This window comes from Helianthus annuus, chromosome 5, assembly GCF_002127325.2.
Source record: "Helianthus annuus cultivar XRQ/B chromosome 5, HanXRQr2.0-SUNRISE, whole genome shotgun sequence".
Taxonomy (NCBI): Eukaryota; Viridiplantae; Streptophyta; class Magnoliopsida; order Asterales; family Asteraceae; genus Helianthus; species Helianthus annuus.
Genome location: NC_035437.2, coordinates 97202329 through 97219649, shown reverse-complemented (window position 1 = coordinate 97219649; position 17321 = coordinate 97202329). Strand labels below are relative to the sequence as shown.

Genomic DNA, 17321 nt, shown 5'->3' with positions numbered 1-17321 from the left:
CCAACTCTATGCCAAGTTCTCCAAGTGTGAATTCTGGTTAGAGGAGGTTCAGTTTCTGGGTCACATCGTGAATAGTCAGGGAATACACGTCGACCCCGCGAAGATTGAAGCCGTCAAAAGTTGGATTACGCCTAAGAACCCGTCCGAAGTTCGTTCTTTTCTCGGACTAGCGGGCTATTACCGACGATTTATTGAAGGATTCTCCAAAATCGCTGTGCCGCTTACCGCTATTACTCATAAAGACAAGCCTTTTGTGTGGGGAACCGCACAAGAATCTGCCTTTCAAACCCTCAAGCACATGCTGTGTAACGCTCCGATTCTTACGCTGCCCGACGGAAGCAACGATTTCATTGTCTACTGTGATGCTTCCAACCTTGGTCTTGGATGCGCCCTCATGCAGCGAGACAAGGTTATAGCGTACGCATCTCGACAGCTCAAGATCCACGAGAAGAACTATACAACCCATGACCTCGAGCTAGGCGCGGTTGTCTTTGCATTAAAGATTTGGCGACACTACCTATATGGCACTAAGTGCACAATCTACACTGATCACAGGAGTTTACAATATATCTTCAATCAAAGGGAACTTAATATGCGTCAACGCCGATGGGTAGAACTCCTCAACGATTACGACTGTGAGATTCGTTATCACCCAGGCAAGGCAAATGTTGTTGCCGACGCGCTCAACAGAAAGAGTTACGTGCTCAGTATCCGAAACGTTCAAGCCCAGCACAACCTCGAAGCCCTTATCCGCGAAGCACAACATGCTTGCTTTAACGAGCGTACATTGAAGAGAGAGAGGATCTACCACGATGGAGCTCAGTTAGTAAGCAAGTCAGATGGGATATTCTATTATCTGGACCGAATTTGGATCCCTAAGCGGACCGATTTGCGAAAGATTATCATGAATGAAGCCCACAAATCTCGATACTCCATTCATCCCGGTGCTGACAAGATGTACCAGGATCTTCGTTATAAGTACTGGTGGCCGAGCATGAAAAGGGATATCGCTCTCTACGTTGGAAGTTGCTTAACTTGCGCAAGAGTCAAGGCTGAACATCAAAGACCTTCTGGCTTACTCGAACAACCGCCGATACCTATATGGAAGTGGGAGAGTATAGCTATGGATTTCATAACAAAACTCCCGCCCACGCCATCAGGTCACGACAGTATTTGGGTTATAGTAAATCGTCTAACCAAATCAGCCCACTTTTTGCCGATACGAGAAGACTACAAGGTAGAACGAGTAGCCCAAATCTACACCGACGAGATTATTTGTAATCATGGTACGCCTCGCGACATCATCTCTGACCGTGATGCTCGGTTTACTTCTCGGTTGTGGGAAACGTTTCAAGCGGCTCTTGGTACGTCGCTTAACCCGAGTACTGCATTCCATCCACAAACCACTGGACAGACTGAAAGAACGATCCGTACTCTTGAAGACATGCTCCGAGCGTGTGTCATAGATTTTGGTGGTAGTTGGAACAAACACCTGCCACTAGTCGAATTCTCGTACAATAACAGCTATCATGCCAGCATTCAAATGGCACCCTTCGAAGCGTTGTATGGAAGGAGATGTCGATCGCCTATTGTGTGGCACGAGATCGGTCATTCGCAACTAACCGGTCCCGAGATTCTACAAGAAACGACTGACAAAATCCACCAGATTCGAGACAACTTGGTGAAAGCTCGGAACAGACAGAAAAGTTATGCTGATAGAAGACGCAAGCCCCTTGAATTTGACGTTGGCGACTACGTACTCCTAAAGGTATCCCCTTGGAAGGGTGTAGTTAGATTCGGCAAGAAAGGGAAACTAGCACCTCGATATGTTGGACCTTTTAAGATTCTGGAAAGAATCGGAAAAGTCGCCTACAGACTCGAACTACCGGAGGAACTCAGTAACGTCCACCCGACTTTCCATGTGTTTAACCTCCGAAAATGCCTTGCTGATCATGATCTAATCGTACCACTCGACGATCTTCAGGTCAACGAAACCTTACACTTCGTGGAAAAGCCTGTCGAAATCATGGATCGCCAAACCAAGCAACTCAGGCGCTCGGGCATCCCTATCGTGAAAGTCCGATGGGAAGGCAAGCGAGGCGCGAAGTTCGCTTGGGAACTCGAAAGCGACATGAAGGCCAAGTACCCGCAGTTGTTTAAATAGATCTGAAGCATCAAATTGGTAAAATGACTCACGGTGATGTGTAGCTTCGAGCCTAATTTCGGGACGAAATTCCCTAAACAAGGGGAGGCTGCGAATGTCTAAGTCAAAGTCAAAGTCCAAGTCAACTTTGACTTCCTTGACTTTAATCAGTCGATTTTTTGTTTTATTTGTATTATGTGGAGTAAGTGTTGTCTAAATGAAATGATCGAATGTTTAATCAATGCGACCAATTTACGACTGTGAATAATAGGAAGTAACAATGCGATAAAGTTAATCAATCAATAATCAAATTAATCGAATCAATCAATCGAAATCGAGGCTCGAACTATGCGAAACTGGTGTGGTAATACTTACATGTGTGTGTGCCTTATGTGTTACTTGTGCATGTTTACTTTATGTTTGTGTGGTATTCAATCGAATCAATCGAAATTCGAATCGAAAATCGGAAAGCAATTAAACTCGATCGAAACCGACATCAAAACGTGACTTATAGATGATTGTATGTTAGGTATAGTCCCAACTACTGAAAGTAATTTGACTAGGAACTCTATCGTATTCGTATCATCGTCTATCGAAATCGAAATATCGAAAACCGTCGCGAAACATTCGAAAAGGGTTGCTGATCGAACAGGACGCATCCTGATCGAACAGGCCAGTCGATCGGCTAGCACTTCCTGGCCGATCGAGCAGGCCATTCGATCGGAGATCCTGGCCGATCGGTTGACACTTTCCTCTTTGGGAGGCCTATAAATAGCCCTGTCATTGTCACTCTTTCTATTTTTGGAAAGCTCTGACCGAACCAGCCTTGTTCTTCACCTTTTCTCAGATTTCTCTCAACTCCGGTAAGTTTTCACTCTAATTCTTGTACCTTTTTTATCATTACATGATTCTACACCTTTCTATCTTTCAAAACTCGACTTCTAACCGTGAAATCACCAAGATCTAAGTGTTCTTGGGTGATGTCATCATGATGTTCTTGAAGAACATCATGCTTTGGCCTCATTCAACCATGAATAGCTTAGATCTGACCGATTTCCACATGAAGAACTAGGATTTTGCAAGAATCTTAACATTTCATGGAAAGATTTCCAACTTTTCGTCAACATTTTACACTCAAAACCTTAAAATCGATAGAAGCGGAGCTCGAACCAACTAACTAATCATTCTAACGGTTAAAAGGGTTCAAGATTCGGTTACTATCTACAAGGCTCACCGATTTCGGGTTAACCATCAAACTACCGTTCCGAACAGTTCACCGGCCGGACTTGGGTGATTCCTGTCCGAACCGGTGAGGCAAGTAAGGACCCACGTTCTATGGTTTAACTCGATGTCATAATACCTTAAAATCATGACAAATAATTAAACAACCAAGTGTTAGACGAAAGGCCGACCAGGTCAGAATTGCTGGCCGAACGGCTAGGCTGTTCGAACGAACGGCCCAGCCGATCGAACATACCAGCCGATCGGCCGGGCCAGCCGATCGGCTAGCACATGGTTCCACACTTTTCAAATCTTATGAAGTATGCTATTGACGAAGTGATGTTCGATCGAATACGCTACTCGATTGATAAACATTACTCTTCGGATCATGAGATACTATGCTTCAACATTTAATCGATTTTGCAACTCGTTCGTAGTATGGAATGCCAGCCGATCGAACAGGGTGTTCGATCGAGTGACATTCTGCTGAGAACCACTTCTGAAGTTCCTAACCGATCGGTTAAGCCGGCCGATCGAACAGACCGTTCGATCGATCAAACTGAAAGGTAAGAACACTTCAGTGTTCTCAAATGCTACAACAAAAACTTCAAAAGTTCAAACCATCATACACAAACACATCAGAGGAAGAAACAATCCACTCGAATGGACCAGCCGATCGAGCCTACCGGCCGATCGAACAGGACTGTTCAAACGGACTTTCAAGCCGGTCGAACAGCCCGTTCGATCGAACCTGCTGTTCGATCGACCAGGCTATTCGATCCCTTTACACTTGTTTGCATTTCCGCGTTACTCATCGTTATGCTATCGAACTATTCAGGTTAACCCTACTCTCAGCGCTCCCTTCAATCCATAACCAATCACTGTGAGTATACTCGAACCCTTTTTGCTTTAGCACGTTTGGGTGTTACATACGTTACCTATCAAAATCACAATCGAGCACACTATTCAAACTATTTGAACGCTAACTGATTGCATGTATTACGTGACTAAATGTATGCTTGTTGTTATGTTTACACGTGGAATGCTGTCTACCTGCCTTAGCAACGTAGTACTATAGTTTGGACTCAGCACCCGTTCACACGGGGGTTGTTAAGGACAATTACTTGCATGAATTACGGTGGTAATCATGTATTGCGAACTGTCTCGGACAGTCAACCCGCAGTCGTTGGTATCGATAGGTCCATGTCGATAATTAACATGCATCATTTCCCTCTGTGTACGTGCTGGTTATGCGTAAACTATTCGAACTCTATATGCTATTATCAAACTTGTATGCTCACCTTTACATTTTATATATTGACTTTATTTTAACGTATGTGACAGGTGTTTATGATATCTGCTTGCTAGGGAAGTGAAGCTAGAATAAGTCTCTAGAGGCCCCCAACAAATAGCTGTCTGTCAAGAACAAGCTGCTAGTGCATAGTTGTTTGTAGATCTTGTCAGTCTGGGTCTTTAGGGGCATTGAACAACATTTATGTTTAATTTGAATCTGAGTTGTCGGAACAGGATTAATTGTTTGGATGTTATCTGTAATAACTTGTTATTTATTCGGGATACGGTATGGGACGTATCATTTTAAACTGAATTTGTATTAATAGTTGTTGTGGAAACTTCTGGACAATCTGTTTTGCTCAGTGCCGCGCTCCGATGATTCCGCCATCGGTTGGGGTGTGATAATTAGGGCACGTTTTACGAGAAAATAGGAAAGTGTGTATGTGTTAAATGCTGATTTCGCTCCTAATGCATTTGTATGTGATTTCGCCCGAAATCACAAGAGCTGATTCCGCTCCAAATGACTTCATGTCATTTCGGGCGAAATCAGAAGCACTATATATAGTGTCCTCTGGAGCGAAATCAGGAAGAAGAGCCTTGTATTCCATACCGAAGTGCTGCCGGTGTGAGATTTGAATGTAAACGTTGTCAGATCAATACAATCAGTGAGTTAAGTGAAGATTTAGCTGTTTCTACCTTTGTTTCTTGTTTTCCGCACTTGAAACGAAGTAAAACTCCTCTGAACGACTCATTTGGGTCAGTAGCACGATTCTACAAAACTGTTGAGTCTTGTGGGTGAAAAAACAAATGTTGAGTCTCAACCTTCTAATATGGGAGGTGAGTCTAGTTGTGTTTTTAATTCTTCAAGTGAGTTTGTGTGTTGTTCTAGTTTAATCAATTTTGGTTTTGACTATAATTGGATTTGTGATTCTGGTGCAAATCAGCACATGGTTAAAACTGATAAGGATATGTTTAATAGTATTGATGTGTCTGAGTATGATTTGACTGTATCTCATCCAAATGGTACCAAGGCTAAAGTGTCTAAAATTGGGAGCATAAAACTTGCTAAAGATGTAATTTTAAATGATGTGTTTTTTGTTCCAATATACAGTGTTAATCTCTTGTCTGTCTATAAATTGTCTAAAGATAATCAAATAACTGTTGTTTTTAATGAAAATACTTGTATACTTCAGGATTCTAAATCAAGGAGAATCCTGGTGACTGGTAAACAGGATAATGGTCTTTACTTTGTAAACAAAGGTGGTAATTCTATAAATTTTTGCTTTAATAGTTTGAACAACAGTAATTTGTGGCATAGTAGATTAGGTCATCCTGCTGATCAAGTCTTGTCAATTTTAAAAGGTGATCTAGGTGTTATTGATGTTGCAAAACATCCTTGTGAAACTTGTCATAAAGCTAAACAAGTTAGAGTTTCATTCCCATTAAGTGAATATAAAACTAAAAATATAGGTGATATTATTCATTTAGATGTTTGGGGACCATATAAGGTTACTAGTAGAGATGGTTTTAAATATTTCTTAACCATTGTTGATGATTATTCTCGTACTGTTTGGTGTTATTTACTAAGAAATAAAATGGAAGTATTTGAGAATATTGAAAACTTTTATGAGTTAGTATCAACTCAGTTTAAAAAAAGGGTCAAGGTTTTTAGAAGTAATAATGGGACCGAGTTTGTAAATAGTAAAATGGAAAGTTTTTGTAAAACTAAAGGAATTTTGCGTCAAACATCTTGTTCTTACACACCACAACAAAATGGTGTTGTTGAAAGAAAACATCGACATCTTTTAAATTTGGCAAGATCTCTGTTGTTCCAAAGTGGTGTTCCACTGAATTTTTGGTCTGATTGTGTGTTGACTGATGTTTATCTTATTAACAGGTTACCTTCATCAGTGCTTTTAGGTAAAAGTCCATATGAGTTAATGTTTGGTTTTAAACCCTCTTTTTCACATCTTAGGGTATTTGGTTGTTTATGCTTTAGCACTATTTTAAATAATTCAGATAAGTTGTCTTATAATGCTGAAAAATGTATCTTGATTGGTTATTCTAATGTTAAAGAAGATTATAAACTGTGGAGTTTAGATAATAAAAAGGAATTTTATTCTAGAGATGTAAAGTTTTATGAGACTGTTTTTCCTTATAAATCAAATAAGTTAACCAATCAAGATGAAATTTTAACTGATAAATTGAATCATTTGAATTTTTTTGATAGTGTTGAGGTATTAACAACTAATCCTATAGTTCCCAATGATGAAGAGGGGAGTCATGAATCTCATGAGGTTACTGGTGAGGATCAGCAACCAATCCCCTCTACATCTGCCACTCCAAGTAATGTTGAACATCAACATTCTATAGTTGGAGTTGAAAGTAGTAGTAGTGAAGGATCTGGTAGGGCCGAGGACACTAGTACCTCAAATGATGAGATCAACCCATCTGAGGGAACAAGTCCTTCTCTTAGAAGGTCAAATAGAAAAGTTGTTGTGCCAAAAAGATTTGAGCATTTTGTGTTGGATAGTAAAGTGAAATATAGTTTAGATAAAGTTGTCGATTATTCTTGTTTGTCCTCTGATAATATGTGCTTTACTGCTTCCTTAAACAAAATAGTTGAGCCTTCATGTTATGAGGAAGCAGCAAGTGATCCCAGGTGGGTAGAGACAATGAACAAAGAAATGGAAGCTTTGTTCAGAAATAACACCTGGGTTCTAACTGATCTTCCTCAAGGCAGGAAGGCTATTAGTTGTAAATGGGTATTTAGAGTCAAATACAAGTCAAATGGTGAAGTAGAAAGGTTTAAAGCTAGACTAGTAGCTAAGGGTTTTAATCAAAGAGAAGGTCTTGATTTTGGAGAGACTTTCTCACCTGTTGTTAAAATGGTTACTGTTAGAACCATTATAACCTTAGCTGTTCATTTTAACTTGCCTTTATATCAGCTTGATGTTGATAATGCTTTCTTACATGGTACTATTACTGAAGATGTGTACATGAAGTTACCCCAAGGGTACTATTCTAAAAATGAGTCAAAAGTGTGCAAGCTTGTTAAGTCTTTGTATGGTCTTAAACAAGCACCTAGGAAATGGAATGAAAGGTTAACTGATGTGTTGTTGAACTTTGGCTTTGTACAAAGCAAATGTGATCATTCTTTATTTATATTGTCAAAACAGAATGTGACTGTGTTTTTATTAGTATATGTGGATGATATTGTTGTTACTGGTAACTCTGTTGATGAAATCAAAAGGATTAAACATGTACTAAATGAAACTTTTAAAATTAAAGATTTAGGAGTGTTAAAATATTTTCTTGGCATTGAAGTGTTGTATGATAATAATAGTGTCTATCTGAGTCAAAGGAAGTATTGTTTGGAGCTTTTAAATGAGTTTGGTTATTTAGGTTGCAAACCTGTTAACACACCAATAGAACAAAGTTATTTAGTCACTTCTATACTTGATAAAGATAAAAAAATTACTTAAAAATATAACAGGTTTTCAAAAATTGATTGGTAAACTTATATACTTGTCTTTAACAAGACTTGATATAAGTTACACAGTTCAATTTTTAAGTCAGTTTATGCATAGTCCAAATGAAGTGCATTTAAGTTTAGCTTTAAGACTGTTAAGGTACTTGAAACAAAGTCCTGGTAAAGGACTAAGTTTTAAGAAAAGTGTTAAACTTGATTTACTTGGATTTGTTGATTCTGACTGGGCAAAGTGTTTATCTACTAGGAAATCTGTTACTGGTTTTTGCATTTTCTTGGGAGAATGCCTTGTTTCTTGGAAAAGTAAGAAACAAAGCACAGTTTCCAGGTCAACTGCAGAAGCTGAATACCGTGCAATGTGTTCTGCTACTTGTGAACTTATGTGGCTAAAAAATTTGCTGTCTGAGTTGTCTGTTAGTTGCAGTTTACCTATGTCTTTAAAATGTGATAGTCCCTACTAAAGTTGACTCAGAAAGTCAACTTGCAGACATTTTTACCAAAGGTCTTGGTGTTGTACAGCATGAAGAATTTTGTAAGAAACTAGGGTTAGTTGATTTGTTTAAGTTGGTTATGTTGTTGCAACAGATAAAATATCTCAAGGGGCTGAACTGTAACTTTGAGGGGCTTTGTTCATCGAGCAGCATACTTGTGGACTAAAGTGAAACTTCCAAAGTTTCAGTGTATATAAGACTTGTTCATTGATCAGTGTGTACTTGTAATCATTTTCTTCATTCTCTCTGCTAGGGTTTCGGTCATCTTAGAGATTTGTATAAACAATCTCTCATCTGTATCTGAGAGATTGTTTGGTTGTTGTTTGTATTGTTCTGTTGATGATCATCAGTGGATGATCATCTTTATACTTTCTGTATTCTGTTTTGATCTTACTTTTGTAAGATCTTTGGGTATTTGGGGGGCAAATCTCTTTGGGTTGGTTTAATAAGATTTTGTCACATATTTTTGTCGTTTTTTCTGGTGTTATCTTGTGTTTGTATATTGGATCATAATTTTCTACAGCATCCCAACATATGATTTCAATAGTCAATGTCATTATATTGTTGAGTGTCAATTTAATTGACTCCATCTCAGCCTAATAGTGGTTGTGGACAAATATCATTCATCCTGTTTATGATGAATGTGTTCACCAACTTGACTCGAGTTAAAGGTTTTTATGAGGCAATCGTGATGCTTTGAAGATTAAGGCAAACGAACAAAATAATATTGGTTTTGTGATCACCACCTTTAGACACTCTCACAAACATCAATAACAAAAAAAGCTGATGCCTATCATATCTTCATCTTCAAGATGCATTTACAACGACTCTGGTGTACATAATTCTGCCGAATCCATATTCCATTTTGTGCATGATAATACATTAATACATGAAATTTATTTTATAGTTGGGTGGATAATATAAAATAATGAAAATGCTTATTTCAATACAGAAAATAGCAGTATTGAACGAAGCTCCAATTTCCTTTCAGATTTGAGTACAGAAAACGTTAACGAGGGTTTGCCTGATGAGAGAAACTACAATTTCTTTCGGGTCGAGACGATGAAAAATCAAGATGTTTATGTTCTGATTTCTGTTTAAAATTAAAAAGAAATAAAGATGTTCAAATAATCAAATTTCTTTAAGCGATTCTTTTATGTAATTTCTATCTTTTTCATAGATGTTCAAGTATTTTTATTTTTTCTTTTTGTAAAAAGGTAGTGACATTCCCTCTCGTAATTAATTAAGGTATAAGGCCACACGGGGCCATGCGTTATATCACGAGTGATATAAAACCATAACGCGTGGAACGTCATAAATCCCACCCCGACCTCATTCTATAACGCGTTAATATATAACGAAAATCCAATTTCGTTATTTTTACAACGCGTGATGTTTTTTTTTTTGTGAGTGTATTGTTGGTTGGGGGGGAAATTGTTGGGTGTGGTGGTGAGTGATGACCACCCCCACTAAAAAAGGTTGTGAGTGATGAAAAAATGGTTGATGACATGACGGAACTTGATTGGTGCTTGTAAGTGATAGAATTTTATCACTAGTGACCACTCCTCCCCTAAAAAGGCATTTAAGCAAAGCAACCTGTACAACCGGTTTCAAGTATTTTTCTTTCTTAAATTTCACATATTTGTTTAAAATTAACAAATTATGGGATTTTGCTATGCAAAAACTAAGTTGAAGGACTTTGTGAGAGAAACTAAAAAATATGTTGATTTTTTTTTAATGATATTCGCTCTTGAAAACGTTGCTTGGCAAGAAAAGGTACCATGAAATAAAGGTTGACAGTTGACTACACGGTTTGGACCAATTCACTCGCAGCCGCAAGTTTTGAGTTTTCTTTGACTCGCTTCTTCCATAGTAACCGACCAAAACGTGATTCTTGTTTTATGCAACAAATTTATGAAGAATTGTAATTTATACAGCGTTTTCAAAAAATATAAGGATGCATGGCAAAACTTCTAATCAGTTGTCCGGCTCTTCAACAACTATGGGTTAACGGGTCACGAGATTTGGTAAATGTAAAAATTAGTGGAACAATTCTTGTATTAAAATACATTGAAATAATTCTTTGTTTTTAGTGTTAAGTCCATTGAGATAATACATTCATCTCTGGAATTGTTTAGCTATATAGGTCCCGGATTACTATAAACTCAATTATCTTCTTAGGCTTGAAGAAATTTCAATTGGTGAATGGCAAATAATGTGTTTGGGCAAATATCATGTTGTATTTCTCACCTTCAGATCCTTACATTCGACATTTACCCTTCAGACTTCAGAGGTACGTTAGTATTTTGTTTTCAAGGTGCTTTTGTAGGTCTTCTCTTAATTTGATAACAGGGTGTTTGGAATTACGTTTTAAAGTGATTATTTGATTATTGCGTTTGTAAAACATAAATAATCTAAAAAAGTGTTTGGATGAAAAAGTGATTATCTGCCTTCAAAACGCAGTTTTGGAGAAGCGTGTACCTACATGCTTTTTCAAAAAACAGTTTTTAAAACGCATAATCTATTTTGAAAACGCATAATCTATTTTAAAAACACAAAATGTGCCAGGTCTGGGTTTATGTTGAAATAGGCTGTGTTGGGTTGGGTTGGCCTAATACATCTCTTTCTCTATTTTTATAAATAGTTAACATGTTAAATATGATTACAAGAATTGTGTTACTACAATACATCTTGGACAACTTTCAACCCATTTAGTAAATGGTCAAGAGAGCTGAAATGGGCCAAAAGGCCCAAAACTTGTTTGGATTGAAACGTATTGGATTGGTTTGGCCTACACACATTTCCAACCTATAAATAAGCAACCAATTGCTGCTTACTCTTGTTGTAAATTATGCATAGTGAGTTTTTCAAAAAACTTTTGAGATTTTCTATTTTTAGTTTGAAGGTTTTATGTTTTACATTTTAACCCCTTTGACTTTTTTAACTTTAACCCAAAACTTTTCATCTTTTACAATTTAACCCCAACATTTTTTTTTCAACTTCCTAACCCCATAATTTTCATCTTTCGCAAGTTTTTCATTTTACGTTTCGTTTTAAAATTTTGTGAGTTAACACGCCGCAACGTGCATGTGGGGTTCAACGTTTTTTTCGTCTGTGCTTTCCCGTTTGACAGGCCCGTCGCAACGCGTCAATTTTTTCTGTTTGATAGATTCGTAGCAACATGCGGGTCGTAAATCGATTTAGTTATTTTTTCCTACGTTTCTACGTTTCGGTCTAATTTCTTCGCATTAACACGCCACAACGAATGTGTGTGGTTCAACGTTTTTACGACCTTTTCTAATGTTGGTGGTCGTTGGCAGTGGTGTGGTATTGGTGCTATTTGGAACGGTTTTACGAAGGTCTTTAATATATTAAGTTTTTTTATTAATAATCTGTTTCAAGTTTACCCTATACTTTCTTTACTTAAAAAAACAAATTATTTACGTGCATATTTTTATGTACGTGTCGGTATAAATTTGATTTGCTCTACGTTTTGACGTAAACTTTTTTTGAAAATGAATTAACTCAAATATAATACATTTTCTTTAAAAAAATTATTTTGCGTGCATATTTTAATGTAAGTTTTGGTATAAATTAGAGTTAGTCTACGATTCAACGTAAGTTTTTTTGGGAAACGAGTCAGGTCAAATATAATATGTTTTCGGGCTTATATTATGGATGTTTCGGAATTTTGTTTCGAACCGAGTGAAGTCAAATTGTGGTTTCATCTTTTTCTTTTTTCAAAAGTTATAATTAATCCCTTTTAATTTTACTTGTCAATTTTTTTCTTTTATACCTGTTATGTTTCCAATGTACGATTTGGGTCACATACACGTGTTAGTTTTTTTCTTTTATATCCGTTACGTTTTCTATGTACGAGTCGGGTGACATATAATACGTTATGATTGTACATTATAAACTCGATTTACTTTACGTTTTGATCCAATCGCAATGCTTGTATAAGTTACATAGAGTTCACTTGGATACGTTGGAACGCGTATTTTCATATGGTTAACGTATCGCATAACGTTTGGACTAATTGATTCAATATTTATAATGTACCCGCGTTGCATCGCGCGCGGGTGTTATTCCTAGTTTTTTTTTAAATAGTTAATTCGTTAAATATGACTACAAAACTTATGTTATTACAATACTAATCGAATGTACTAGGAAAACACAATTTAGGAATTTGTAAACATTAGAGTGAGTCTTTGGGCGACTTTCAACGCCTTTTTGCCATTTGACATGTTTCCCCTTTATTTATTTATTTATTTTTGTAATTTGACTCATTAGGTACAAACAGTTTATAAATGAACTGACTACTGAGACCTCTAATAATAATGTTTTTAAGTTTCCCTTAGATTTTTTTTTTTTTTTCATTTTTAGAGGAAAATATATAACTTTCTTTCCCGGAAATGCCGAAGCTGTAGCAACATATATTGAAAGTTGGAGCACGGGATGGCGATAGTCTCCTTAAGTTCATTTCTTTGGCAAAGGCGTGTCCAAAGTTGGTAGATAAAATCTTAATAGAATATATATTTAAGCTTATGATAAATATTATTAGAGTAAATTGCTAAAATCATCCCTGAGGTTTGACTCAAATTGCTAGATCAGTCCAAAATCAACTTTTTTTTGCTAAAACACTCCCTGAGCCTAGTTTATGTTGCTATTTCAGTCCAATAAATTAACACCGTTAGAACCTCCGTTAATGAATGGGTAAAACTGCTAAATTCGTTCCTGAGGTTTGATTCAAGTTACTAGATCAGTCCAAAATCAAGTTTTTTGAATTTGTTAATTATAAACTTATTTAGGTATATAATTTTTCTAGACTTGCATTAATTTTTTGAATTTGTTAATTATAAACTTATGTAGATTATAAACTTATTTAGTAAACATTTAATGATAATAATAATAATAATAATCAAAATAACTAACAAATAATTTTTCAAAATAACTAACAAAAAGATTTTTTCTCTTGTGATATTAATGATTTATATACCTAAATAAGTTTATAATCTAAATAAGTTTATAATTAACAAATTCAAAAAATTAGTGCAAGCTCCTTGATGCCTATCATAACTAGTTATTTCGGTTTTCTACTAACGGCTTTAACTATAGCCTCAGCTCTATTTATTGGTCTCTAGAAAAATTATATACCTAAATAAGTTTATAATCTAAATAAGTTTATAATTAACAAATTCAAAAAAATTAATGCAAGTCTAGAAAAATTATATACCTAAATAAGTTTATAATTAACAAATTCAAAAAACTTGATTTTGGACTGATCTAGCAACTTGAATCAAACCTCAGGGACGAATTTAGCAGTTTTACCCATTCATTAACGGAGGTTCTAACAGTGTTAATTTATTGGACTGAAATAGCAACAGAAACTAGGCTCAGGGACTGTTTTCGCAAAAAAAAGTTGATTTCGGACTGATCTAGCAATTTGAGTCAAACCACAGGGACGATTTTAGCAGTTTACTCATATTATTGACATATCAAGTGTGTTACAATGTATCAGTAAATATAGACATAATATAAAACCTTAAACCTAGTGGACTAAGCTAACTACCTAACTGTAATCACGACTAACACTAATATGGTCTAAAAGTTTAATTCCTGCTAGTGAATTCACCTTGTGCAATGTAGTCTATCATTCATTTTGTTGTTGTATAATTTGCAGCTAATCTGGATGTAACCAGCCAAGAGAAGAAGAAAATAAGGCGGAAGGTTAAGCATCCCCATGAACACTTTCAGGTGGTGGAAATAGTGGGTTATTATGGTCGTACTAGCAAAGTTAAACGTGCTGTTTACTTCTTTGAAAACGCCATTTCGTTCAAGAAATTAATTGTTGATCCTCGTTTATCAGGTTTTAGAACAAACATAGATTCTAAATGACTAGTTAAAGGATAGAAAGCTGCTAGATCTTGCGTGTAAAAAAGCATTTTAAACTAATTGAATTGGTAATACTTTAATCCACCTTTACACTATTTTGGAACAACTAATTTTGTGTTGGTTTTTATGTTGAATTTGAATCCTCAAGTGAAGCAACGTTTTGGGTTATTTTGATATGTTTTCATTTTGTACTTATTAATCGAGTTTAAAATGTCTGGTTTTGTGGTAAATTGTATAATATCGTTGTAATGACTTTGACGAACATGTCCAGAAAAATGTATTTTAGTTTAGGTCGAGTTCTTCCATTCATCCGTTAAGTTTGATGTAGCATTAAATACGAGTGATTTATTAACTACTAAAAGGGTTATTCACTACTTAGACCATATGTAATGAGGCTTTATAAGGGCATGAAAGATTTTGATAATGCCCTTACACCATTACTTATGGGCATTATAGGGGCATGAAGAGTGAGGGACATTTCTATAATAATGCCCAAAGAGAAGAAAAATAATGGAAAGTAATAAATGAAATGGACATTAACCATTACACCTTTTTTAAAAGGGCATTATGATGATGATGTGGTGAAAATGCCCCTTAGTGGGCATTAACCATTACCTATGGTCTTATAACAATAACAATCAATGACAGAATCATTAAACCAGTTACTTTAGAGTAGTATTCTTATTCAACACATAGTTGTAGTAATGTTTTCAATCACGTCTAAAAAGAGTTCGAATCATCATACATGACGTTTTCCAGAAAATTTTAAAATAAATCCATTTTGGGGAAGTTTTCAGTGGTAACGAGGAATCCAAAACATATACTAAACGTTCATGATTATAAATACTTCCCGTTATATAAAGTCATTTCTTTACCACGTAGAATCGCTACCACATTTTATAGATTTTTATAAAATAAAACTCTATTAGATCGGTTATAGTTTGTTTTATAAAAAATGCATCCTATACACACTTTGAATTTTATACGGAGGTCATGGTTAAAGACGATAGTGGATTCGGATGTGTCTTAGCTTTGCACTAGGAACTTAGATTTTATACACTTTATGTGAACCTTACATATGAATGTAAATTTACATCACTGTGGTGTGTATCATGTTATATCTATTCTTGTATTTACAATGTTACTCCTAGATCACCGATCTTTTAAGGGTAGCTTTTTATGCATATGTATTTTAGTTTTGTTTCCTTCAGTGCTGTTTGTTTGGAGAGGAAGGACTTTCTAAAATCAATTTCTCTATCCATAAAGATCGAGGTAAAGTTTCACGTACCTACATCTCACCCTTCCCGTATCATACAAATAACTTTACTTACAAGATTTAGTGGGTATTGTTGTTATATATGATGATCATGGACAAGGTTTGACATGTAACTACAATAATCTTGGAATCTTATATATGCTTAAAGTTATCCCATTTAACATCCACGTACTTTATCCTTCATGCTTTGGTTCAAAAGTGTAAAATATCGTCACATAATTCTACATACTCTTATCTCCAATGCCACCGACAAAAACAAGCTGGTTGCCTTTTTTGCCCTTTGATTTTGTGTTACTATCCTTTATACCCCTAACTTTGTTATAGTTTCTTTTTAACCCTCAACTTTGTCAAATCTCATTCTTACTCTCTCTTAGCCCTTAAGTTTAAAAAATGTAATTTTTAACCCCATAACTTTTTATGAACTTTATAAAATGTCACTTTGACAGCTCAAGAGTTTATGACTTGACGGTATAAATTCAATTTAGTCGGGTTACATATAATACATTATGATTGTACGGTATAGATTTGATTTACGCTATGTTTTGATCCAATCGCAATGCAGCTAGCTATATGTTACGTTGAGTTCAACCGGATAAGTCGAAACACGTGTTTTCACGATGTTTGCAATGTACCCGCGCCGCAACCTTATTACTAGTTTACCCTAAATCCCTAGTGTAGATATCTTTTCCATCATTCGTTTTATATACTTTTTATATAGAATTCACAACGGACTATGTTACATAGCTACTTGGATTAACATTACAATCCACAACAAAACAAAACAAAACAAATCAGACCAAGCACTCGTTTTGTTACAAGCTTAATGTATCCTTGTAAAAAAACAAACAGAGATAATGTGACTAGAGGGTTGGTTTATTATTCCATCTTATATGCACAAAAACTGAAGATGCAAACAGCTCAGCCAGTGGACTTATGAACGTCCATTTCTTCACCAGTCTTCCCACGATTCCGGTCGCCTTGATCACCGCTGCTCAAACCGCCCTTCCGGCCTATCACCTGATATCCTTCGGTTCCCAGCTGATCTCTTCTCGTCTGCCCACCTCTACTCCTCCCTTTCAGCCAATATTTTAACAACAAAAACACAATTTAATATCTCATCACAGAAACCATGCACTTGTGTTAAGTTTAGGTTACCTTCAGCAAGGTGTTGTTGAGCCTCGTAGCTTTTGCCACCGGTGCCGCCAGGCACCACCGTCTCTCCTCTCCTCGCTCTATCGTCTAGCTCCTTCCGCTGCTGCTCTGATGTCATCTGTTGTATACTGAATGAATTATGATGATCGATGGTTAACGATATGGAATTATTATATAGATGATGTGGCGGCGGTGGAGATGCCACGTAAATGACGGCGGTTTGTAAGGAAGCTGGTGTTCCGACACGTATGAAGAGGAGATTCCACAGTTGCTCGTTCAGGATAGCCCTATCTGGGTTTATTCTTGGGACTTGATCGCAAAACGGACAAAGATGTGAGTTATTCTTGTTCTTTGTTTATT

At 36.3% G+C, this 17321-nt stretch overlaps 2 protein-coding genes across 2 annotated transcripts; one reads left to right on the top strand and one right to left on the bottom strand.

The window, feature by feature from the left end:
• The first annotated feature begins 10608 nt into the window (after positions 1-10608).
• LOC110925681 lies at positions 10609-14566 on the top strand. Its single transcript, XM_022169565.2, has 2 exons — positions 10609-10931; positions 14322-14566. The coding sequence occupies exons 1-2, from the start codon at positions 10844-10846 to the stop codon at positions 14534-14536; spliced, it is 303 nt and encodes a 100-aa protein (XP_022025257.1). The 5' UTR covers positions 10609-10843; the 3' UTR covers positions 14537-14566.
• Positions 14567-16600: 2034 nt separating this feature from the next.
• Positions 16601-17109, bottom strand: LOC110922813 (em-like protein GEA6). The gene is made up of 2 exons (XM_022167017.2): positions 16965-17109; positions 16601-16882 (listed from the first exon to the last, which is right to left on the bottom strand). Exons 1-2 carry the CDS (start codon positions 17077-17079, stop codon positions 16728-16730), a joined length of 270 nt encoding a protein of 89 aa, XP_022022709.1. The 5' UTR covers positions 17080-17109; the 3' UTR covers positions 16601-16727.
• Positions 17110-17321: the final 212 nt, after the last annotated feature.